Genomic DNA, 27,182 nt, shown 5'->3' with positions numbered 1-27,182 from the left:
TATCTATCTATCTATCTATCTATCTATCTATCTATCTATCTTTCTCACAACCATTGTATATGCTGGTCAAATGTAAAAATAGACTGTGTTTTTATAGCATGCATGTTTTTTTTAAGGTATATTTTTTCTAGTTTTTGATGAAAAACAGAATCTGAAAACCTTTTTTTTTTTTTTTTTTTTTAAATTTTCTTTTACTGAAAATAAAGAGCACATTAGTATAAATGGATTTTCTCACAGAATTTATGTTCCCACACATCAAGAATGTGTTGTGATTCCAGCTGTGGCAAGACACTGCTCACCACAGTTGACAGTAAACAAAGTCCTCTGGTGACAAGGATAGCTCAGCTTCCAAAGAAAGAAAGTGAAAAGAAAGTGGGAAGAAAAAGGCCGTAGACTGTGATGCACATAAGTCTCCTCGTGAACCCTTTTAACCTTTGAAACATTCATAATATAGTAGATAGAAGTCAGAAATATAATGATCCGTCATTTCAGTTATTCACCGGTACGACCTGAGCACACCTTTAGGTCTCCACAGATATGGTTGGTGGGGACTAAATTTTATTCCCCAGTTCTCTAACAAAACACGTTCTGACACAATAGGTTATCGGACAAGTAAGAAAAATTGAATTTGTTCTGTCAGCATCTCAACAGATTGTGTTAACATTTTGCTCTATTTCCCAGCAAAGCCGATAACACGGCGTAACAACAGGATACGATGCCAGCTGCTCTCTTGTTTGGGTGTGTGTTTTCTTTAGCACATGTTATCCATAACATATGTAGGGGCTGTCAGAGCCGTGCTTTCCCCGCTCGGTTTGGATGGTATCACGATGTTAGTGATTTAAACCGCTGATGTGTTCCAGATTGGAGGATAGGAACTCCGGATAGGAGAGAGAGAGAGTTTGCGCTCAAAACACCATCATACCTTAATGTTTATGTGTACGCAGTGTTTTCCCGCTGGTGTGCATGAATGTGCTCATCGGCATGATGGCATGCGGAGGTGTGTGTTTGTGTAAATGTGTGTTGTGTCTGCTGCAGTTCTGCCGTCTGTCCTCAAGGCTCAGATGCGTATCAGGATGGGGGTACAACTTTTAATGCAGGCCTCTGTTTGTCTGCATCCTCCCTATCATGTGTTGCTCTCGCTTCAAAGTCTGTCTTCAAATCTCTTTTTTCTCGTTACAAGTAAATGTTAATTAGCTTTGGCTAAGTGAAAATCTTCCATCCATCCATTATCTATACACCGCTTAATCCTCACTAGGGTCGCAGGGGGCTGGAGTCTATCCCAGCCAACTTAGGGTGAAGGCGGGGGACACCCTGGACAGGTCACCAGTCTATCACAGGGCTACACTTAGAGACAGACAACCAAGCACACTCACATTCACACCTATGGACAATTTAGAATCACCAATTAACCTCAACATGTTGTTGGACTGTGGGAGGAAGCTGGAGAACCCGGAGAGAACCCACGCTGCACGGGGAGAACATGCAAACTCCACGCAGAAAGATTCCGGTGCCCCCACCGGGACGTGAACCGGCAACCTTCTTGCTGCGAGGCAACAGTGCTACCAACTGCGCCATCCTGCAGCCCTCATCAGACAGTATACTTTCCTAAAAATATGTTTGAACCAATAGTAATTCTGTCTCCCCCCCCGCCTCTCTTAGGTCCAGAGGGAAGAAGCATAGTGTTATTTTACGGACCCAGCTGACCGTCCGTGTGCACGCCTGCATCGGTGAGTACAGTCTGACATGTTTATGTATGCATTCGACACACTTTTCTCCCTGGAACGCTCACAGTCAAACCCATCGGGAAGCCCGTGAACACCCTGTAGCACACGTTCAAACAGCTGTCCTGGGATTTACAAGTGGTGCCTTTCAGACCTGAGACCTCCCACTCAGGAGCAGATTTGATTGGTGTGTGAAATTTGTCTAAATTTAATCTAGGACTTTCATCACGTTAATAATTGCGCTAAATGTGTGTTGGGAGCTTTTACATGTTGAAAGAGACAAAGTGGCTGTCGAGGGATTCTGGTGTGTAAGCGTGATCACAGTTGCACTTCTACCTTCTGCTGTAGTCTTCACTGTGTGATGGCCTCAACTCCTCCTGGTTTGTGATGGTGAGGAGGAGGAAGGAGGAACAGATAGAGGGAGGGAAGAGTGACAATCACCAAGTGTTAGTGGGCGGTAAATTACACATCATCAAAAAAGTGTCCTGATAAGAGAGGGAGAAACAACGGGGAATTCACAAGGGTAAGGGTGGAATTATATGAGATTGAGTCAAAGGGCAGGATGGTTTCACAAACAGAGCCAAGAAATCTTCTTCATCATGGTGTTTTTTTAATCTCTGTTGGAAGATCAAGTCAGATAAACATCTATATTGTTTTACGATGAGAATACAAAAGAAATAAAACCGTTCATATCGACCGAGTACATCATTGAAACCATGATCTCCCCAGCCGAGAGCATCTTGGAGATAAACATGTGTCCCATTGCTATATTCAAAATATGAATTTTTAATTTTAACTTAGCAGAACACAAGCTCCCAGCGCCCTACTGTTCACATCCTATGACGTTCTAGAGATGACAGTGTCAGTCTACCGTCTATGAAATATCTTAGAAAAGATTAGTTGGATTGCAATGAAAGTTGGTTAATAAATGTTTTCTTCCCAATTGACGTGTCAGAGCGATTGATTGATGCCCTCCTGAGGATCACTTAATAAGGTTTTCATCCTCAGACAGTGTAACAGCTTTTGGATACTTACCAACATTTTTCCCCGGGCGGACGTATGTCGGCAGATGACTTTTCCTGTAGCTAGCTGACTGAGCTAACTGACTCATATTCTCTCACAGAATTTTCTAGACTGTGTTTTTCAACGGTGACAGCTGCAATTAGACTGATTGCTTGATTGGATTTCTCACCAGTTAATTTCTGCAGTAATGACAGAAGAAGCTATTAACTCGTTTGACTCGTGATGATTTTATTTCCTCTGTGGTGGCAAAGTATGTTACAGGAGCTTGCTGCAATTCCTGCAAATTAAACCGGGCTAACCAATTGCTTTTTAATTGCTCTCAAAAACATTTGCTAGCCTTGGACCATCAAGAGTACAAACAAGCCATAATGCAAGTCTCTGCAGAATCCTGTAGTTGTCTCTCTAGTCCGACAGAATAAATGAACTCAGGCTGCCGACCCACCAAAGAGCTTCTCAGCCAGCTCGCAGTTATGTGTTAAAGCCATGAGCTGACAAATCATTGCACATTTATGTTATTAATTTAATCATTTAAATACAGATTGTTTTGGGGGGGACATAAGAAATAGATTTGAGCTCCAGGGCTGAGTAATAGTAGTGGAATGTGGCATGAAAATTAGCACAGAGAATGTCTGAACATTCAGTGTCTGTGGCTAATGCTAAGCTACTTACAAGTTTCAAATGATGAGGTAAGTTTAAAGTCAACGAATGATAGGCAACATTTTGTGGAGTTTGTGCCAGGCTTGAGCATCCCTAACTACAGTTCCAATGAGACGGCTTGGCTGGAAATACATTTACGGGTTATAAAGTTAACGAGCGACATAGAACACTGGTGGCTCCACCATTAGCCTAGTTTTGGGTCGCTGAAGCACAGCCAGCGATCAGATCATCCTCTTTTAGTTATCACAGAAATTATAGGTCCCCACCTAAATGTTGCCTTCCTGCTGACACTGTTCCACTCTGGTGCCCCGTGAAAAAAAGACAGCAGTGGTGTAATGGCCTCAAACAATATTTTCTGAGTCTGTCATCCTCTGTGAGCCTATCGGTCATGGTGTACAAAAGAGCCTACAAAAGTATGCAACAACCGCATAGACCCCCAGTGTAAACAATGTCCGTTCATGTCTTCCTATATAGTTTCATTTTTTTCCCCCTTTTCACCAGCTGCCCAATGAAAACTTGATTGAGTAAGATTGTTTTGTTTTTTTTTCTCTTTTTGAGCTTTTTCTGCCTTTATGAAGGACTACTGAAGACAGATTGGAAGGGTGAGGGAGTAGAGAGAGGGGAGTGGCATGCAGCAAATCCATGCCATGGGTTGGAATCAAACCCACGGTGGCGCTGGTTGAGATTTGTGAGCTAAGTACATGGCAGATTAGTGTTGTAGTTTCCATATCTACCAGTATACAAGGGTCCTCTAGAGTCAGAATGACATAATTTTCCCCATTAGAGGGTGCGTGTGTGTGAGGCTTTGAGAGGAAGTGTTCATTTTCTCCAATTTGTAGTGACACAGTGGACAACTCTGCTCTGCCTTTATGCACTAAGAGCACCCACAGTGCCTTGGCTGGGAAAATAAAATGAGAATTTTTGATTTGACTCATGGAGCACAAGCATGGAATACAGACATCCTGATGCATATGTATGGAACGTGATTAGATAGAACAACTCTGTGTCCGTGTGTGCATCCGCAAGGGAGTATAATCCCAGTTTAAGACTCTTCTCATTGGCTAATGTTTGCTATTAGGGAGCAGCCCCACTGAACAGATAGTTGTCTATTCACGACATATAATAAAACATTCAGTATCAGTTCTCTCCAGAGTAGCAGAGCTCTCTCAGCATGGTTTATTCCATTTTTTCAGTTCAAGTGGTGGAGTTAAGCCTCATAATGGGAGTGAAAACGCAGTTAAAACTATCCCACTCTTTCTTACTTTCTGTACTTGGGCTGTGTGCTCACTGCTGCTTTCCTCCATGACTTGTCTACATGGTTAACATTCTCCATGCCAGTGATAGCAGTGCTAATTCTGGATCTGAGGATCAGGGCCTCTGATTGGTTGAGAATGTGATGAGGTGAAAGGTCACTCTGAGTTGGGCTCAGAGTGTTAAAGAGAGAAAACGTGAGCATACAGAAACAGAATCTGTTATTATATTTATGGTGTATTTGTCTTTCTTTCTTTTCTTTTTTTTCTTCCGTTCTGTTTTTTTTTTTTTTTTTTTACGAAGCCTAACTTGCATGCTTACACTACAGTGATCATTTATGATTTATCAAGTCACACGATGAATATTAAGAACAATTCATTCCAAACTATAATGTAATCACTGGATTTGCAACAGGATCTTATATCAGTAGCAACGTTTGCTACATTTGATCACCAATTAGAGTGAGTTAGTTGATATTAGAACACTTGTTCATAGATATTTTTGCAATAAATCAATGTTTCTACTGTTGCATTGTCTATTGTTTCTACTGTTTCCAGACCTCCTGAACTTGCTCTATATTCCCCACCTTCAGTAGATTACAATGGACATATGGCTCCTGTCTTCTCCAGAATGAGGGCTCTCTTAAGTCCCTGGGTCGGGGGTGTTTGAAACAGACGTGTTCTCAGATCACAACTGACCCGGTTTTGCAGCCACATGCTGCAAGTGTGCATATATTGTCTGCATGCTCACGTAAACATGCTAACTTTTTCTCTAATGAATGGAGTATGAAGTGTTGAAAGCTACATCTTTCTCTCACGCCCATGGACACATGTAACACACACACACACACACACACACACACACACATACACAAGCTCTCAGAGGGAATCTTCCCATGGCTTGAAAAAAAACAGTGCTGGGCTATATTTGCTTTTCCCTTTCAGTATATTATGAAAACAGCTTTTTATTAGTAAAAGAGAGAAAAAGCTGTATCATCACCAAATAAGATTTCCTTTTGAAGGGCATGTGTGACTTTTGACCAGTGCCAAGGCATGATGATAGAGTTTGCTCTCTACATTGACCGCAGTCCAGATTTCCCTCAGCATAGCGCAGATGCTGGGCAGAAACCAACTCTTTATTGGAGTTGATACTCTGAAGTGGCAGTGTGTTATTCTGCTGAATTAAACGGACACATGATCAGACAGCAAGTCCGCGCGATCCATTCACTTCAGAGATCCACTGGTCCACCCCCTCTCCGAGTTGCTTCAGCTGTCCACCCATCTACCCGTTTAACGTCCGCTAATCCCTCTGGGCCTTGACCTTCAAATCGCCTGAGCAGTGGTCAGCATACTATCAACCAAATGAAAAGTCTGTCACGTTCAACGATGCAGATTGCTTGGAGAATTAAGAGTCCGTGACTCACAAGTCGTTGGTCAGCGTGGTCAGATATGTGTTGGAATTAAGCGTATGGGTTGCTTAATTGTTTCATGAATAAAGTCCAGGAAAGGATCAATTGCTCAAAGAGCTCCCTAATCTTACAGACTCCATCAGCTTTCAGGTTTGATTGGCAAAGATCAGGATTTCCTAGTATTTAGGTCAAATCTTAGAGTTTGCAACCTTCTTCAATCATCTATTGATCTTCTTTCCAGGCAACAGGGGTGGGAAAAATGAGCATATGTGAAACGCAGCTTTCCTGGGCATTTCTTGGCACTGCTGCGGAAAGATGAAATTACATGCAGGCTTGCCAGCTTTGGATTAAGGAAACTTTGTGATGCGTGTATGAGTGAGTGGCAGTGTGACAATGTTTGGGAGTTAATGAGTTTTTCTGTTGCATATGAAAAGGAGGACACATTGGCATGGTCAGCAAAGACTTTGACTGCTGCTGTAAGCATTACTCTGCACACAATGTGTCTGCTCTGTATAGGCCCTTGTGGCACTTTAATGATCCCGGCCTTCTCAACACTCTGTGCCTGAACCCCACTGGGAAATCAGGTTGTTTTCTATTATCTTACGCAGGTGTTGTCTTCAGCTGTAGGCTAGCAAAGTGAACCTCATCGGTTCATTTGCTCTTTTTGTCTTTCAGTATCCACTTGTGTGCCCACCCAACTACATATGGCATGTTGCTTAGCAGAAACATTATCTCTGCACAAATCAATATACTGTCAAAACATATTACTACCAGGCCAACCAGTTATAGTTGTTGTGGGCTGCATTGCTGTGACATGTAGTTTATAGGTGTTTGTGCGCAGCTATTTCTATAAGTCTCTTTCATTTGCTCTTTTGTCTTTCAGTATCCACTTGTGTGCCCTTTCACCCAAACTCCTCTTGGTTAAGCCGTCCCACAGTGCCATCAGAGTGCCAATCAGAGTCCCTTGTTTAAGGGTTAATTTTAGCTGCCTCTGTCGCAGCAGAGTTGTTGCGGATCGTGGGTGACGGGTGCCGAGAGGCGGTTCAGGGGTGGGGGTGAAGTGAAGGTGTTATCTTTAGAAAGTGTTGACAGCACAGAAACATGTGAGCGAGGCAGCACAGTGCTGAACCTGTACCGGCTAAATGTGAGGAAGCAAGAGGGGCAAAAAGAGTTGACTCAGGAAGATCAAGGAGAACTGAGAGATAGAAAAGAATGATAAGTAGTATGGGAAAGGATATGAACTTTGGCTTTTGTTGTATTATTAGATATTTTTGTTCAGACTGTACTAGTTTTATAGAAGAACGCTGAACGTCTGTAGCTCAGCTAACAGCATCAGTGGCACCTGGAGGCATCACTGCTCATTACATCCCACAGTATGAAAGTGCCAAAACAATCATGATAATTGTGTGATTTAAATGAGTTTGTTGTTATTATGAGGCCGTGTGTGTGTGTCGAGGGCCTTTAAACAGACAGGAATTAAAACTCTCTCTCTATCATGATTTCTAACATAAACTATTTGTTGTTTGCGTTGGGTGGTGACTGAAACATAGAGGATCCTGTTAGAACTGAACGTCACTGCAATGCAAAAATGAGAGAAGCCGTTAGAACCAATGTCGTCTCTTCATTGATTGGTAGAGGTATGAAACCGAGACCGTGCAGCTACATTGGCAGAATAATTGCGTTGTGAGCAAGCCAGATAAAATTACACCCAACTACATATGACATATTGCTTAGCAGAAACATTATCTCTGCACAAATCAATATACTGTCAAAACACGACATATTACAACCAGGCCGGCCAGTTATAGTTGTTGTGGGCTGCATTGCTGTGACATGTAGTTTATAGGTGTTGGTGCGCAGCTAGACTGTGGCACAGATTCAACCAGCAGTATAAATGTCCCGTCCTACTGGTGAACAACATTGGTTCCAGTCGTTGTGATGAACTCTTGTTAGGACTTCAGCTAAACTTTGAGGCAATAAGAAAAAGTAAAAGAATCAGCTGTAGTTCCACCATAACCATTTTGTCCCGACGATGTTAAATATGCAGCTGTTTATTAGATTAGTTTTACCATAAACAATTTTAACATGACTATTGGTTTTATGTAGCACTTTATTAAGTCTCACTGATATAAATAAACTTTGCCTTTTGGGCCCCAGATTTTTGAGCCATGCAACTGTATGCATCTACCTCACTTTTTTTAAAAAGACCGAGCAGGAACACAATTTGCACATTCGATGCAATAGTTTAAAAGCATTTCTAATGTGAAAGGATGGCAGATTGTCTTGAAGACAAACATGTAGTAAAATGTCCAAAATGGAATGTTTTAATCCACTTGGGATCAGGAATATGCTCAGTAAATGATAAAACCACATGTAAAGCTGCACTGACTGAGTATACGCTGTCATTTTGTCATTTGCACACTGATTAAACTGCACAGGACTTAACAGAACGTTTCTAGATTCCCAAAGCTTCAGCCTCCTCATGTGGCCTCATTTCCCAGCCTTTTTCCTGCAGTAATTCAAGTGATCAAATGTAGAGAGGGTATGCTATCTGACAGGTAAAGCTCCCTGTAATGAGAGGTACAGCAGGTGAAACAAAAGAGTCGGCGTGGAGAACAAAAGGCCTCGCATGTGTTTTGGAGCCTGTTCAATCCCTTGACACTGAGCTCTGGAATTTAGCCCCTTTCTCCCAAAAAATTTGGCGTCTTCACTCTTTGGATTTCTTCGCCCCAATTATCCGTCTCTAATCACCCCCTGCCGTACTGTAAAGGAGAGGTTGAGGTGGAGCGAAGTTTCGTTTGCTTTGATTTTTCTCCGGTCGCGGTGTTACGTAACAAATCAGCAGATTGTCAAAAACTCAAAGTCAAAAGGGTGCATCGCGTCTGTCTGGCTGCTTCTCTGTGTGCCTGTGTGTCGTTTATTTTCCTGTTCATCGCAGGATTCACGATTCCCAAAACACACGACTTCTGTTTCATTCATTTCTGTTTGAGTTGTATGTTTTTTTTCCTGCTTTGTCTCAATAAACAAGCGATAATAGGCCACTACGCAAAAACAAGGACTTCTCGTGACTGTGTTTAAATGCTGCAATGAGATATTTTGAGGATTTGACGGAATCAGTGAGAGCTACACAAATCGAAATCTTTGTAAATATTAGCTTACTGACATGGTGGTCTTGAGTGATGAGGGGGTACCCGCTTCTCGATGTGCCTTTACTGAGAGTGACCGTCATCTGGCCTTAAGACGGTGCAGAAAGACACGACTACAGCTGGTTCTAACAGCGATTTACTGTGTTGTAGTCCCCCTGCTGTGGGAGATAAGGCCTGGTAATGGCATGGTGTGACAGGGAGATAAAGCCCCGTAATGGGTAAGCTGGGAGGCAGCGGGACATCTGTGGCTGGGTAGTCGTCAAAGTCCAGGCACTTTATATGGGTTTTTCTGTCCATTTCATATTTGTGCTGCCCTTTCGCCAACATGCTCTTACTACTTGTAATCTGGCATTATTTTTATTTACTCCACTCGACATTGTCCATTTGTCCCCATTAACGTTTCCCAACATTTCCTCGCTGCGTCCACTCCTCTTGCTTAACCCCTGCATTTCTTTCTTTTCCTGGCCTGCATGCTCTGTTCTCTAAATCTATATTTACTCAGCTTAGCTTCATATACTCTTCGTGACTGTTCTGATAGACACCTGTGGCTTTGGCTCAAGGAGATGCGCCTTATGATCCTCGTGTTGACTTTTGAGTCAACAAGGATATTTTGCAAGCTTCCGAATTGTTTGCATGGCGTTTGACAAGTTTAGACGTGTCACTGTTTTATCACAGCCACGATACCTTCCACAGACATGTGTGTCCATATGTTGTTCTCACTGTCTCAGGATTATTTCAGATCAGCAGCTATACTTTCAGAATTCACTCTCATTTCATGTGCGTTTCATAGAGGGGGAGAGGGAACGAGAAAATCGCTCAAATAGTTTCCCTTCTACCCTCACCAGCAGCTGAGACCCTGAAGAGTGCCCACATGAGTCATGCTTTAGCTGCTGCTGCGGGAGACGGGGAGATGGGCTGATGAGGCATCGGGGACGGAGGTGTAAAACTGCAGTGGAAGTGTTGAAATAACTTTACAGCAGTAGCTTTTACAATTGTCTCAAACTGTAAATAACAGGCCGTCTGGACTTTAATTTACAGTTTAGTGGAAGATCGTGTTGATTTCTAAAAACGGGACCTCTGAAGCAGCTGCATGTGCAGGTATAGCTGCAGACAGCGGAGGAGAGCTGCTCATTCCAGCTGTACATACTCCACTGTTTACACTCGTTTGCCTGGCTGTGCAGTTCCACAATATACAGGAAAGCTATGGTTATTTATAGCTTTTTAAAGCTTTGATCCAGTTATAGTTTCCAGCTGTTTGTCTCTTTTACCACTCTATTGATCCGTTGCTGTGGTGTGGTGGGTCCTGTCTGTGAGTTGCAGTGCTGCGCTTTCTGTGGATGTGGCAGGGTTTTCCCTGAGCTCTAGTTATGCTGACAAACATGAGAAGCCCAACTGTTGCGCTGTGGCACAACATACTGCTGTTTGGGGTTTGCTTTCCCAAGCCTCAGTGGGCTTACTGGAAGAAAGTAAGAAATATATCACTACGTGTGTGTGTGTGTGGCGGTACACGAGTCTGAGTGCTACGTCTGGGCTTGTTCATATATGCACCCGAGTGTGCCTGCACAAACCTCTGGCTGGTCTGTTTTAATCATTTTGAAGCTATTACATAATGCAATAAAACATTACAATTACCACAAGCTAAACATCCAGAACTCTGGAGAATCTGCGGGCTTGGCATCTTTTGCTGCCGTGGGGTTTTAGAGATGATGGGTTTAGGGGATGTGTGGAAAGAGACGGAGCAAGGGATGATTTCCAGGGAAATGGTAAATCACTTAGGGAAGGAAACACAAGGGAAAAACAAAGCAAGGAGGAAATGCACCTGCCAGACAGAGCAGAAACAGCGGTCCAGCAGCTCTGAAACGTTATGTCATAGCTCGGCGGTCTGCTGACTTACAGGTGAGGAGAGAGAAGGACGAGAAAAGTAACGCCAAGGTGGCACAGATAAGTTCACTTGGTTTAACGTACACTGTGGCTTTCCTGTTCAGCTTAGAATCGTGATTAATTCGGCTGGATTGACTTTGCTTTTGCTCCCCCCCTACTGCTTGTAGTTATAACCTGTGCCCGTCGTGTCCCGACACAGACGTGCTTTCAGCAGTCTTATGCAGGATTTTCACAGCAGTATTCCTGCAGGTTGCAAACTGGCTTTCTATCACTGACACCCTGATGCTTGATGCAGGAAACTCTAAGCTAAGGAAAACAGGGAGAAGGTTGTCTCTTAACAGAAGTTCGGGCCTCTTCACTGTGTGTAAATCTACATAATTGTGCTCTAACGCCTTTAAACAGTAGCTTATGTCATATATCATTGTGTCAGCTGGAATAGGGACACACACACACACACAGGTGCAAAACATGCACACACACACACACAAGGGAGGAGTATAATAACAGGCAAGTGCGGTATGAGTCAGAGCAAGATTTTCACTCAGTTAATCTACTCAGCAAGCAGCCCATATCCTCCACTATCCCCTCTGTTTACTCGCTTTGCTGTCAGGTTTCACCCTCTGTTTTTACCATGTTTGCCTTTCTCGCTCTCTTTGTGTCCTCACACTCATTTGTCAGGCTCCTAAATCCACACATTTATTTCTATTACTTTTTTTTTTTTAAAGAATAAAGAGTATTTTAGACATTTGAACCCCCAATTAAATGATAATTTGGCTTTTTGGCATTATTATTTAGCATTATATAACCCTCATTATAAGGGGCAATGCTGCCAAAATTGAGAACACAAAGCTACACAAAGCTCACATTTCATTTAATCTCTTTGCTTGTCTGCAGTCTTATTTCTGACTCACACTTTCATTGCGCATGCCCAATGAGTCCAGTCAATTGTCGATGACAACAACGTTGAGCGTGAGAAGTGAGAGAGGGGGACAGAGAGAGAGAAAACGAATGCTTAAGTGAGACGGAATAACAAAGGGTGGGGGAAGAGCAAGGGAAAACACTGGGCACTTGTTTCACACGTGCACATTTGTATGTGGGATTGAACACCACAATATTTCCCACAATCAGCTTTTGTGCCTGGTCGTAAAAAAAGAGGAAAAAAATCAGGTCACATTTTATAGGAATGCACTATTTCAGATAAAGCGCAGTTACAGAGCAAGTGTCTGACATCATGTCAGTTGCATGCGACAGTGGGACTAAAGTTGAAGGAAAGGAGTTTAGTGTTAAACAGTTTGACAGTTTTCTGGCAGAAAAATGGGAACGTATTTGTGGAATATATGGAGTTAAATAGGAGAAAGATTGGCTGCATTATTACAAAGTTGTCTTATTTGTTTATGTGCTATTTGAACAGTTTTACACGAAGCTTTAGGCCGTGCAACGCTGTTAAATAAGAGCGAGGAAAGACACAAAGAAGAAGCTACGTTTAAATATTGATGTGTATTAGCAGTATTCATGAGTTATCACTGTAGTGTAGTAATGGTGGTCTGCATGTGTGAATACAGAGCAGCACTGCAGCCGCCTGTAAGGCTCAGGCTTGTTATTTCCGTGCCCATGAGAAGAACTGGGTATATTTTTGTTTGTCTCATGAGTAACTATTTACGTGTGAGAGTATTTGGGCTAATCCGAGGTGCCGGGGGCACGTGAGGGGCACAGGGCACATTCTGGTCGTGCACTGAACGAGGATGAACCGTATTTTTGAGTGTGTGTGTGTGTATTTTTATGTGTTTGCATGTGTTTATGTGGTAGTAAGTTTCCTTCCTGAAGACATCTGCTTTTGAGCTTCTTTCACAGCTGATGTCCTTCAGCACGGGTGAAGGTTGCGGTCTGGAGATCTTTTACAGTGCGTGTATAGGATTGTACGTATGTTGGAGTTGTGTTGATTAAAATACAGCAGGTTTTTTTTTTTTTTTCTTTGGACCGGGGATAGATTCATGGGAATCATGTGAGTTTGTTTATTTACTCACAATTGTTTCCATCTATGGTGCATTTGGGCTTTTTGCTGTATTGAATCTCCTTGTATGTGTGTGTATGTGTGTGTTATTGCTGTCACTGTCTTGGTTTGTTGCTGTTCTTTCTTAAACTCTGGAGGTCTCACTCTCTCTTCCTTTCTTCCCCCCTCTCTCTCTCACCAACAAACACACACCCTGAGCTCATGGGGCCTCTATCGTCATCTGTACCATCAGCAGTCTCCAGTACTCAAACTGGAGGCCAAGACCAACAGACAAAAAATAGACAGTCGCAAAATAACCGAGTTGTCCTCAGCAATCTGACCTTTTGCTGTCTGCCAACTTTTTCCTTTTCATTTCACATGACATGAAACTGAAATCATGCATTATTATCCAAATATGAGCTTATGGCAGATTGATGGAGTATTTATTCTTTCATGCCACTCCACAGATGTGTGCATACATGGAGAAAACTACCACCCAGCTATGCCTTTGCACATGCGCGCTGAAACAAAATGAGAGAAGCCTGCAGGAACTAAAAACAGTATTAGAAGTTTGTACACAATAACGGATTTATTTTTAAATTTTTTAATTTCGTTGTACTTTGTGTATGATGACAATAAAAGCATTCTATTCTATTCTATTCTATCCTATTATATTATATTTAGATATTTACATTTTCTTTAAGAAATATGTGCAAAATAAGATAAGATAAGATAAGATATGCCTTTATTTATCTCGCAGTGGAGAAATTCACGTTGTTGGTAGCAGCATTAAACAGAGATACACATATACAAGAGAAAAAAATAAAAAATGTACATATAAATATAAGAAATAATGCAAACAAAGAGAATAGTGCAAACAGAATATGAAAATGGGCTTCTGAATGGGGGGGATATAAATCCAACTGTCCTTGCACCACTTCCTTGACAGAATGTAAAGTTTACAGAGCAGCACACACACAAATTGCACTGTGTGACCTGAATAAAGATTGAACTTAGTGTCTGGGGTTGTTACAGTACGCTTGATACCCAACGCTCCTATATTTAGCGTGGTACCAGCAGCGAGTGGGAAAGACTTCCTGCGATTAACTCAAGCTCTCCAGCGTGCCATTACACCTCATCCTCCTCTCACTTCTTTATTTTAGATCCCACTGAAGGCCTAGTTTCAAAGCCAACTGACTGATTGGCCCAGACAGCCGTGTGGGGGCTTTTTTTAAGGGGTGCAACGAAATCCTCCAGAAACACGAGTCAGCGGTTATAACTGGGCTTAAATGCAGGACTACCAGCTGTGGCCCGCCCCTCTCTCGTCTGACCGTTGTGCCACCCTGAAAAATATTACCTTGAGTTGACCTCGGTGCATGCTTATCTGTAAATAGTCTAATAAACACAAATAATACCCCTGGTCAAAGTGCATACAGTAGAATCAGTTTAGGTGTGTTTTCCAGGTGGAGAAGTTTCAAGTATTTCATCTGTGGTGTCTGTGGTTATATTGAGCCTTGAACCAACGTCTAGTGGTCATGGAAGGAGCTGCATGTTAGGATTTCTTTGCAATCAATGGGCTACTTTATTTCCCCGATTAATTAATTCATAGATTTTTGTGTCAGTTGCACATTTATTTAATCTTGCAATGTGTGATTTTTTTTACCCCTTGAGGAAAGTGAAAACTAGCTAAGAAGACAACGCTGGCATGTCATCGCCTTTGCTCAGGGGTGTCGAATCCTGGTCCTCGAGGGCCGCAATCCTGCATGTTTTAGATGTTTCTCTCTTCCAACACACCTGATTTAAATGCTCAGGATCGTTATCAGGCTTCTGCAGAGCTTGATGATGAGCTGATCATTTGAAACATCTAAAACATGCAGGATTGCGGCCCTCAAGGACCAGAGTTTGACACCCCTGCCTTAGCTCTTGATACCTAAAGCTTGTTAGCATACAGTGCATCAAACAAAATCTTTTGCAGTCCTGTATCTGGCTGGTGAATACACAGTAAACTGAATAACACTGGCCATCTGATTACAATACAATGCTGAGAAGGCTGCTGAGAAACCTTAAGTCCTGGCATTTATGTGGATGTTACTTTGACACGTACCAGCCACCTCAGCATGGTTGCAAACCCAGCACACCTTCCAGCAGGACAGCACACCCTGCTCTCCGTCAGTCAAATTCAAGATTGTGTCTCCTTTCACTTTCGTTTATGGAGGACTGGATCCAATTCTTTAGCTCTTACATGCTCCACTGTTCTACTGCGTCTTGTCGCTACATATCCTTGTGTAGCATTTGGTGCTGGGAAGGAATCTCACGGTGGATTTTTAGAGTTTTATCGCTTTAATTAAACAGCATACTGTGGCCAAAAACCGTGCCACGAGATTGGTGATGGTGAACCCAGTCAGTAACATTGAGGGCTGCAAAACCACAACCACAAGTCTCCAATAGAGATTGTAAATTCTTAGAAATGACTTTGAGATGCTCGTGCTCTGAATGCCAAACAGATTCTTCAGATTGTCTTAGTCTGTCTATACATACTTCTTAGTCTACCTACAACTGCTGCCTTTCAGAAACATCTGCTGAGCTAGCTGCCTATTGTTAAGTCTGAGGATTAAGCATAGTAGTAGTAGATTGTTGATGCCCTTTGCTGAGGCCACCGAAGTAGAATTAGACTGCAGTCACATGTGGACTCTCTAATTTTGCACTTGGTGCAACAAGTGCAACAAAATACCGTGCGGTTGTGAGTGTAATTGCTGTGGATTAGGCCTTGTGCAGCCTGAGTTGGCCCGTGTGTTTTTCTGTTTGGAGATGTGTAGATGGTGCAGTAAATGTTGAGGGATTATTCAAAGCTGATGGGTCACGGCGCTAATCTCATTATGGCAGGAAGAGAAGGAGGGATCTGACCAATCCTGAGCAACTTAGTCGACAGCCTGGGCACCGGGGGAATCCCTGCTTCACTGCAGACGACACACCCACACACACACACACACACATGCACACGTGGGATAGTTCACATACAGATGCCTCTATTACATTATTTACTATATTCTAGAGTATATGCATAGAGTTACTTCATTTATTATTTACAAAGTCATTTTAATGGTCATTTGAATCTGTTTTTTAGGCTTCTTGGGGAGTTTTGCACATGATTTGATAAACAGAAGAACTGTGAACGACAAAGTAGAAATAATGATGTCTTTTTATATCAGCTTGGCCCTCGTTTGTGGTTTTGAAAGTAATAAATCGTTTTTAGGATGTCATAAACCATATACTGTAAACTCAACTTCAAGAGTGACTCGACTACAGTGAGAAAGTTATTCCTTCTATAAACCCAATTGCAGGGAAAGGCTCTTATAGACAGTATAGTTATGGAGTATACACACTTGGTTGGGAGTTTGCTGCCTTTTAGTTTTGTTTAACGTAATTAAGGGCACATGGAACAAAGAGTTTCGTCCCTATCGTATGAAATTAAAAACAGACGTGGCTGCATCACAAGAAAGTGGAAATAACTCATTCTGCTGGTGGACTTTCCCCCCTTATGTTCAGAAAATTAAGGTTTAATACGGAACATGGAGCTAAATGACTCGTTAAGGCTGACATGTTGCAGTGCATGTGAGGTCATGGCGAAACGGTGTGGACCAGGACTGCGAGTGCTCCAAAACAAAACAGTAAAACTCCGAGCGAAACCTATAAATGAAATGTGCCTTTCTGCCTTTTTCTTCATCTGTCTGTCTGCACTCGGCAAACACAGGAACTGGCCTACACATGGCAACACACACACACACACACACAAGCCGCAATGACACATCACAATGTTGTAGCTCTACTGGTGACAATAATATAAAACTAAAGCCAGGAAAAGGAGAATGACCACTAACAGACACGTGGACAGACGAACCTTCTCCTCAGAAAGCATCATTTTGCCGTGCTGCCGTCCTTCCTTTCCCGCTTTTACTACATCTGTCTGTTCGACCAGTGGAGGGCATCCAAATTAAGTCGTGTTATCCTCATAGTTTTGTGTTTTTCATTAGAGACATACACGGACTGAAGCAGTGTTGTTTTGGCCACGATGGCTCAAAGTGTGAGTGATTTGTGTTTGAATTGTTTCCAGCTTGCTTCAGTTGTGTTAAGACAGCTGGAGCCCCTTGTGCCAATAGGACAACGGCCTCTTGATTATTTAGCATGTCAAACTCTATTGACTCTGGAGTCGAAGGGTAATTATGTTGACAAGGCAGCTATCAGGTGATTAAAGGCGATTGCCATGACAACGTTAATGCTGTAATTGGTTTGTAGTGTGAGGGTGTTGTTGTTTCACCTGCGCACTTACAAAAACGCCTGAAACACCAACTGAAGGATTCTTGGAGTGTTTTTGGTGTGAAGAAAATCTGTGAAAGACTGGATGTGATTTTGGAAACAAAACCACCTTACAGCTACCTTCACATCTCGCTGCATCAAAAGCTGTAGAATGAATGAGGCCAAGTTTAAGGCTTATCGCCGCTGCTGACATGCTCCTGATGCACAGCAGACGCTCGGCAAAGGTTACCCTGACAGCCACACTCGCGGCCTGACGAAGAACACAAACGTCGCACGTGATCGTCTGGATGAATCACGATGCTCAAGGGGCCAGGTGGAGTCTCTTGTGCATCATTAAGTGGCCCACTTGATTTCCAGGGAAACCTAGAGAAATGAGAACCAGGAAATCAGACCAAGCTGTTTATTTAAATGTATTCTGAGCCATTTATGTGACTTCTTATGTGCGAACATTCTTTTCTCTTTCCACCCTTCCAACATATTATTTTCTGTTTTTCTGGCTGAGTTTTACACACTTTTTCCCATGCATTCAGCGTCGTATGCCAGCCACCTCTTAGCGCTCGTCATTGGAGGATTTGATGACCTTCCATTACTTGATTATCTCCACTGTACTGACTATCGCAGATGTATTTCATGAATGCCACTGCGGATCTTACAGTCCTGCAGATGGAGAGACAGACAGGCCTGTAATTCTTTTTGCGGAATGATAATGATTTTGACCCTGGCCTTGGGTTAGCTTTGCCTAGCTTAGCAACGTTTACCACTGAGCTCCAGACAGCAGGACAGACTGGACGGCTCCGTCGCCAGGCTTGCCCACGCCCGCACCCACATCAGGGGGTGTGCACCCTGCCCTCCCAGCAGTACCCTTTTACCCAACCCCCCCCGAAACTCCCGAGGTAGCGAGGGATTTGTCATCAACATGCAAACTCGGGATTTACACAGGTTCCCAAACCCCCTGCTGACACACATTTGAATGCACAACTGCTCATACGCACAAATGGACAGTATGGACACCCAGTTGAACAGACTTTGAGCCTAATGCAGAGCACTTAGGGAAATTATTTCTGGTGTTACGGTATTTTTAGCCAAATGAAACTATATGCTGTACAGTTGTCTTCAAATGTATTCATACCCTTCCATTTAAGAAAAGACAAAGTTCACAATAGTCACTCAAATAACTAGAAACTGAAAAAAGTAATAATAAATAAAAATTTGCCAAATTAAAATTTAGTGAAATAAGATTTTGCTTTTGAATTGTGGTTGAAAAGAATAAAAAAAAAAAACAAAAAAAAAAACTGTCCCAGACAAATTAGAGCACTTTGCTGATGAGCAGTGGGCCAAAATCTAAATACCTGTCAACAGGTGCAGAAGTCTGATTGAGAGTTACAGAAAACACTTGATTGCAGTGATTGGCTCAAAGGGTTGTTCAACAAAATATTAATTTACGGGTCCCATCATGCTTGTTTGTTTTTTTTTTTTTTTTTCATATTTCTGTTGAACCACAATTCAAAAAGAATGTCAGGATTTTCTTTAAATTTTAATTGATTATTACTTTTGTGAATTTCAGCTTATTTCAGTGACAGCTGTTTTTTTCCTCCTTTAATGGGAGGGTATGAATACATTTGAGAACATAATGTAAATGTGAGAATATTGTGGAAAAAAGACAGAATAGAATAGAATAGAATAGAATGCTTTATTGTCATCAAACATGATGCATGACGAAATTTAAGATGCTGTGACAGTGAATGTGGAACATAATAAAGAATATAAGTGGTCATAGTTTTATGATGAATCACAGCACTTAATTCCAGAGAAATAGACTTTTGTATGGATTGCTGCAATGTGACTGGAGACAAGAAGACACTTACAATTCATAAGGCCGACATGAAGCATTTGAAGGCCCTACGGGATTTTTAAAGATGCACATTAATGACGTCTTTGTGTTCAAGTATAGAAATAACAGGGTGAATATCAGTGTCATGGTATACGAGCCTGCAGTCGTCGGTTCTGAGTAGTTTCCGTGTCGTGACCTGAATACCTCAACATTGAAGCCCGGCCAGCAGCTCATTAACATTCCAATACAACTCTAATCACCACTGCAACGTGCGCGCCTGTGTGTGTGTGTGTGTGTCTGTGCATGTGTTTGTTTGTGTGTGTGAGAGAGAGAGAGATCATGCACGTGTTATTGTGCGAGCGAGGACGCGGTCAAAGGGTGCGATGAAATGCCTGCCTCAGGTGATTAGAGCCGTGCGGTGTGATTGGCTCCATCAACTCGCAGCGTTCTGCTCACATCTATTGTGCACAGCTGAGAGTCATTTTACACACAAGTTTTATTGATCCACTCTGATCTATAAAAAAAATAAGAGGAGCGGTGAGAGATGAAAGGTGTGCAGGGAGATATGCAAGACATCAAGGTTGTTGTTTGTCTCATGTTAGGAGGAAACATTATGATTCTTTATATGTTCCTGTTGGCTTGATGCATTATTGGTTCAGCTACATTCAAATAACCTGTGTGTGTCTCTCTCTCTCTCTGCAGAAAGACTGTATAACTCCAATGGACGTGACTTGAGAAGGGCACTGTTCTCTCTAAAGCAGATTTTTCAGGTAACACACACACACGCATATTTCACATGCAATTACTGTCAGTTTGTTGTTGCAGAATACAGTTGGTTACTGTGGCCGCTGTGATGACAGGATCTCCATCAACGTGGCATTTCTCTCTCCGTCTTTGAGTGTGTGTAGGTCTGCGCGTTGTGTGGGTGTTTGCATTCAAGTCTGTGTGTGTATCTTTTATTTTAAGATAAGAGGACTCAGCCACTAAAAAAAAAACAACACACACAAGTACTTTTTTCAGGAGTGCAAACACATAAAATGACTCACACGTATAAAGACAATGCTGCAGCAGATAAAGTAGCAACATAAGAACTGTGCAGCATTTCTCCAAGGCTCATTTTACCGTTTGCCACACAGATGATGATGTCTGATTTTGGAGGGTGCACCTAAAAGTCAACAATAGCTCAGGGGTCCTTTGCATTTGTGCAGCCGACTGCATTAAAGTGTGTTCATCAACCTTTCAGTTTGCCACAACAAAGATAATATGTCAAAAGCAACAAATTGTGGAAGGGCATTTTCAATCTGGCCCGACCAGTTGAAAGGGTTTAGATGTTTGTGCGCTGCCAACTTTGATCCTCGTCCCGCACATTACTGACATCGTGTGGTAACAAAAGAAAACTTCAGGAGGGACGCTGTGCAGCAAGCGCATATTAATGTTGTTTCTTTGTTTTGCTTCAGGATGACAAAGACCTGGTGCATGAGTTTGTGATAGCCGAAGGTCTGACATGTCTCATCAAGGTGGGAGCAGAAGCTGATCAGAACTACCAGAACTACATATTAAGAGGTATTGTCCCTCCGACTGTCTGATGCCTCAAATCAGACAAATTATTAATTCTCAGCTTTCTTAAGATACTGTAGATTTAGAACATAGATAGGGGGAAGAAGATCAGTATGTCTATGTGCTTAAAATTCAGAAAACTAAACATGTGTTTAATTATGACTGCAACAGCAGATTTATAGTTATTATTCCATCCATCCATCCATTATCTATACACCGCTTAATCCTCACTAGGGTCATGGGGTGCTGGAGTCTATTACCACCTGACTTAGGGTGAAGGCAGGGGACACCCTGGACAGGTCACCAGTCTATCACAGGGCTACACTTAGAGACAGACAACCAAGCACACTCACATTCACACCTACAGACAATTTTGAATCACCAATTAACCTCAACATGTTTTTGGACTTGTGGGAGGAAGCCGGAGAACCCGGAGAGAACCCACGCTGCACGGGGAGAACATGGAGACTCCACGCAGAAAGATCCCGGCGTCCCCACTGGGACATGAACCGGTGACCTTCTTGCTGCGAGGCAACAGTGCTACCAACTGCGCCACCCTGCAGCCCTAGTTATTAGTGCTTCTAATAAATATAAATAAAGCTGATAAGCAAATGAATGCAACAGAATTAAATTATGCGCATATTTATGTATGTTACTGTTCCCAAAGCACAAAATAATAATAATAATAGATTTTTTTGTATGTGTGGGTGTTTGAGAATAGGACAAGTTTAGATTAAAAGTCCAGAAATACAAATAATAAGCACACGTGAGACCTGTTTGTTTCATGTTGTGTCAGTCCGACAAACTGTCCTGAAAGAACCAAACTATATTTGAGCAGTTCATTTCCAAAAACAGAGGACTCCATTTGTGTAGATTTTCAGAAAACTTTTTTTTTTGTTGTTGTTGTTTGCTTGAGACAATATCAATCAAACTGAAGTTGAGTGGATTTGACTCAGTAGAAATGACGTGACAAAAATAGTGATAACTTAAGTTTGGTCGATATTGTATCAAGACTGGTGACCTGTCCAGGGTGTCCCCTGCCTTCGCCCTAAGTCGGCTGGGATAGACTCCAGCCCACCATGACCCTAGTGAGGATTAAGCGGTGTATAGATAATGGATGGATGGATGGATATTGTATCAGGTAGATGATGGAAAAATTGAGTTTTCTGAAGGTTTGTGAAGATGGAGTTATCTGTTTTTGCAAATAAACTCTTCATTTATTTTCCCTCAGTGCGATTTTTCCGTCTTACAGCATTTGAACAGTTACTTTAGATGTTTCGGTGCCGTTTGAAGAACTGCGGCTCTGTCTTTACAACACTTCCTCTACACTGTTGGTGGAGTCACTCGTTCTTCGCTTTCTCTAGCTTTCCCTTTCTCTCTCTTTCTGCCAGTTTTGTTGTTTTTGTTTGTTACTGGAATGTAAAATACTGTGAGCTTTTAAGAGTGACACACTGCCCTGTATTTAGCCCATGTGTTGCTCAAGTGTTTGACCGCACATCAAAACAGAACAAAAGTGACTGATTTTCTCTGCAGTTATAATACATGAAACAATTACAATGATATTTATCGTGACAATAACACGAAATTAACGTAAAAAAACAATATGTGAGGCAGTATAGAAGAAAGATTCCACAACAGTGTACAGTAGGCATTTTGAGGTGATGTCATGCTCTTATATTGGGAACTAGTGTTTGTCATTCATTCTGCTGGTTTTTGGCTCTCAGGTGTGTAAAACTTTTTGTGTATTTGCCAAGATTTAGAAATGATTTAATCTGGAAAAACATGAACATTTAATTATATCATATTCACACAAACAGATTTCCATAGTTTCCACCAGTGGAAAACATACCCCGAGGTTCTCAGAGAGATTAGTACTCTTTTTTTTTTTTTACATTTAAACAAACCATGCATTCCTTTCTAGACCTTTTCATAACTCCCCCACTCCAAACATGTGCCAACAGTAATCATTTCACGGGTGGCATAATTATGCAGTTGCTTTTTTTTTCACTATTAATTGCATAATTACTTGCTATTTGCAGCCACATGATAAATCTTACAACACTTGTCAGAGGGTTTGTGGCCCCTGAACAAAACATCTCATTAAAACTTATTAAACCCATTAGCAGTGCCACACCAGTAAAAACACTGCAGCAGCTGCCTTTACGGCTTTACATTTCTATGATAACACATCTTCACAAGGTTGTTTGTCAGGTGTGAAAAAAGGCGATGACACAAGCTTTCAAATATGCATTTATTAGTTGGAATGTGCGTAGGATTCTAGATTTGATCATTATTGTAAAAGTTCACTTTAGAAGAAAGATAAAACTAAGAAAAAGCGCAAAGTACATTTTTAAAGACACAGGAGCCAGAAAGAATGATATACTTTGTGAACAACAGACTGACAGTGATGTTATAAAGATCAACGATAAGCATAGCAGCGTTTGGTTTAATTAAAACTAACTTTGTTGCATTTGCTCTGAAGACCTGCAAACACTGGAGATAAACTCTGGAGCAGTTTAACTGAAATATGCACCAAAGCTGTTGAAAAGAACCAAAAACAGGATGTGTGTATTCGGCCGTACCTCATTCTTCTCTTCAGAGCAGCGATGTTGCACGTTACAGTCGGGATACAGGCATCAGAACCGCAAATTTCTTACCTCTGTTGTGATTCCTTTATGCATTTTATAAGGTCTTCGGGATTTCTCACCGTCAGCAGGTTTATTCTGTTGCAAAATATGTCACGACAGCTGTCCAATCAGGTTCTAAACTTGTCCATATGCCTTTTATGTTTTGTATGTTTCATGCTTAAAATGCCAAGATTGTTCTGGTTCAGACCAAGAGAACCAAACTGCAAGTGTGGATGAGAGGTTGCATTGAAGAGGAGCCCTGTTCCATTAGGCTGAAGAACCTTGACAAAAACTGGGACTGGTCTAGATCCCTGCTCTTCTTTATGTCGAGGCCCGTGCCTTGCATTGTAACATGCCATCACTGGTTGGTTAAAGTAGAGGCAAATTGAGAAGTGCAGCGTAATTGCAGTCCATTTTCCAGATTAGCCGTTCACCCCTGAGCAACACATGAAACCTCCTTAACGTTCTGCAGTGACTCACAAATGTTACTTCACTCTCAACAATCTGTTTCATCCATTTGTTAAGAATTGTCTACATGAACTTGAAGGAGCAAGGTCCTTCTCTTGCTACCAGAAACTTCGATGTAACATGTGGCGAAATAAGTTATGAGATTCACTTTCACTTCGGCTCTTAGTTTAGGTGTAACGCGATCCGCGTTGTGCTTTGATTAACAGCAACAGATGAAAACTACAACGGAGGCCAAGCCACGTGTTAGTCTACTCTTATCAGAGAAGTTTAAGCATTAATCTTCAAGGGGAAAATGTAAATGAGAGATGAATGTAAGAATCATTTCTTAGTGATAAAATTTGGTAAATTTAGTTATTACTTGTTCTTGAACATGTAAGCAGGTTAATTCATGAAAACACTGAGTGCAAAGGTTGTTCCGCACAAGCATAGCGTGGCCTGAAAATGCTTGGTAGGAAAAAAGACACCTGTCAGCCAGTGTACGCACAAAACCAAGGCCTTGACAAATACTGTAAGAAAGAATACCACTTAGGCTTAAAAACAAGACTATATATTTGCTCTGCTGTGATCTTTGCTGTGTTTTTGTCGCATGGAAGCAAACCTTTAGTCTCCGATGCCTTTCCCTGTTAATTATAGCTACTGTGCTGCACACAGTTGCTATTTGGTGCTTGGAGTTTTTTTTTTTTTTTTTTTTTTTTACAGTAAGTGCTGAATCATCTTTCTATATTTATTTCGTCTCTAACTTTTTTTTTTTTCTTTCTTTCTCCACCCCCGTCTTCAGCTCTGGGGCAGATCATGCTGTATGTGGATGGGATGAATGGTGTCATCGGCCACCCTGAGACCATCCAGTGGCTCTACGCTCTTGTTGGCTCAAAGGTATAGCTGAACATACTTAAAAAAAAACAACAGCCTCAACACACACACACACACATACACACACACTCACACACACTCTACAAGCAGGCTATCATCAAGTCTGAAGTAACCATCCATTGTTTAGGGAACATTATTTTTAGCCTTTATCCAAAGAAACACACATCTGCTACTGATTGTATTCTGTGTCCTAACTTGGGGGTGTTGTCTATTGTTAGTTTTGTGGTTCTTTTTTTTTTTTTCATTTTGTTCTTCTTTGAAGATTTGCTTCTGCTTTAGACGTCTGGAAGTGTCGGTCTTGATTTCAGTGCCTAGTTTATATAGTTTGCAGCTCTCTGTTGAACTTGATTTATTTCACTTTGCACAATTCATAGCATATATGCAGCAAACACACTCCCTCTGCCTTGTATTAAACTTGTTAGAGAATTATATTCACATCAGACTGTCTAAACAAAAGCACACATACACAAAGGGACGCCATTGTACACATACGCAGTTGTGTTTTTATCGCTTTCAGAGGACAATACATTGACTTATATTCATTTTCTGGAGACTTACCCTTCCCCTAACCATAATCACTACTTGCCTGAAGTAACCCTTAAGCTAAAATTAACCCAGATCTAACCGTACCCTAACTTTAAACCAAGTCTTCACCCTGAAATTTTCTGATTTACATTATGAGGCTTTTTGTCACCAAAAAGGGAGGCGAGTCTCCACAATGTGACTGTGTAAACAGATTTATGTCCCAACAACATGAGAAATACGAGTACACACACACACACACACACACTCTTCTTGGTTCCCCCTTACTGCTAAATGTGTCTAATGTGCATTTTCAAATGTTCAATCAAAATGTACGATCATGCATAGATTTGTAAAAAAAACATGGCCAGAAGTTCAAAACATATCCATCCCTTGTGTATGTCTGTTTGCTTTTCCCCTATAGTTCCGTCTGGTGGTGAAAACAGCTATGAAGCTGCTGCTGGTGTTTGTGGAGTACTCCGAGTCCAACGCCCCGCTGCTGATACAAGCCATCACCTCTGTGGACACCAAAAGAGGTACGAATAGCTCAACATGCCACCAGCTGCTGAAGGACTTGTTCACATTGTTTGTTTTGCCTTATTAATGGTTGATGTATAGAGGTAGCTTGTTTGGATAGTAACACTGTAATTAATATTTTTACGTTTGAACTGATTCATGGATGTTAACGGACTGATTTCCAGGCTGCAAGCCGTGGTCCAATGCGATGGAGATTTTACACGAGAAGGACGGCGTGGACACAGAGCTGCTGGTCTATGCCATGACCCTCATTAATAAGGTATCCTTACATTTAACTTCTATACCCTGGATGCTTCTGTACTTGTGCTAAATGCTATAAACTATACCTTTAGTGTGGCTAAGGTATTAATTGTTTCATTTTTAGTAGTGATGCATGATATTAAAAATTTCTGGCCAGCACCGACATTAAGATTTTTGATATCGCTGATAACTGATATTACCGATGTCGATATTCAAGCAATATCAAATGTAGAGACGAAGGCACTAATGTTAGACAATCATCGGTTTTTCACATTGGCTAAATTTGTTCATCAGACCGATACGGATATATCGGAAAAAACACTAATATTGGCCTGATGTGATCGCTGATCCATATTTTTTAGATTTTTTTTTTCCTGTGTTGCTTTGTTTTCTTATTCCTCGTTTATTTGCAAGATCTACTGTAAACTATTCTACGTTTAAAGATGCGGATTCATTGGCTTTCCACCCCAGACAGAACAAAATTGCAGTGCCTACCTGTGCTTACCTGTCTCCTCTCTATTTGCAGACACTTTCAGCACTGCCTGACCAGGATTCCTTCTATGATATGGTGGATGTTCTGGAGGAACAAGGCATGGAGACAGTTTCCCAAAGACACCTGGGTCGCAAAGGCACCGATCTTGACTTGGTCGAGCAGCTCAACATCTATGAGGTTTGACACAAACAAAAGACTAAAAATTTTACGAGCTGACGAGGTGCTAATTATGTCCTGTGATTAGGATACAGTTTGACTCTGTGCAATATTTTTAGTTTATTTGCTCAGCACTAAAACTTTTCATGGGAATCACCTCTATCCACTCCCACTTTATCATCTTTTCCACCAGATGACCTTACGGCACGAAGATGGAGATGACGACAGCCATCTTCCACCAACGGGACGCCGGGACCGCCGGAGAGCCAGCCTCGGGGGTGGGGACAAAAAGCGCGGCCTGGAGAGGAGACGAAGCCGCCGGGCCTCTCTTGGACGATCCGGTCAAGCCTCCCCCTGCAGCCCTGCGTCCCCACAGAGAGCTGGCTTCCAGCCTTTCAATGGACACAGAGCTGAGGACCCGAGCGAGAGGTGAGAGTGACGGGAAGCTGAAGGACGGTCCTGCATAGTTACCAGCTGCTGAGTTATGGGG

At 41.9% G+C, this 27,182-nt stretch overlaps 1 protein-coding gene across 3 annotated transcripts in view; it reads left to right on the top strand.

Annotated features, from left to right (window-relative positions):
* The window catches only part of fhod3a (formin homology 2 domain containing 3a), a 58,276-nt gene that overhangs the window by 8,888 nt on the left and 22,206 nt on the right, over positions 1-27,182 (top strand). For all 3 annotated transcript variants that reach the window (XM_008287607.1, XM_008287606.1, XM_008287608.1), the window contains exons 3-10: positions 1,660-1,727; positions 19,925-19,992; positions 20,680-20,785; positions 24,653-24,747; positions 25,691-25,802; positions 25,968-26,062; positions 26,570-26,713; positions 26,886-27,121. In XM_008287607.1, coding sequence (XP_008285829.1) covers positions 1,660-1,727; positions 19,925-19,992; positions 20,680-20,785; positions 24,653-24,747; positions 25,691-25,802; positions 25,968-26,062; positions 26,570-26,713; positions 26,886-27,121 — 924 coding nt within the window. The remainder of the gene's footprint in view (positions 1-1,659; positions 1,728-19,924; positions 19,993-20,679; positions 20,786-24,652; positions 24,748-25,690; positions 25,803-25,967; positions 26,063-26,569; positions 26,714-26,885; positions 27,122-27,182) is intronic.

Source organism: Stegastes partitus, unplaced genomic scaffold (genome assembly GCF_000690725.1).
Source record: "Stegastes partitus isolate 25-593 unplaced genomic scaffold, Stegastes_partitus-1.0.2 Scaffold509, whole genome shotgun sequence".
Taxonomy (NCBI): domain Eukaryota; kingdom Metazoa; phylum Chordata; class Actinopteri; family Pomacentridae; genus Stegastes; species Stegastes partitus.
The sequence above is the reverse complement of the archived record's forward strand: the minus strand, read 5'-3'. Positions and strand labels throughout refer to the sequence as shown.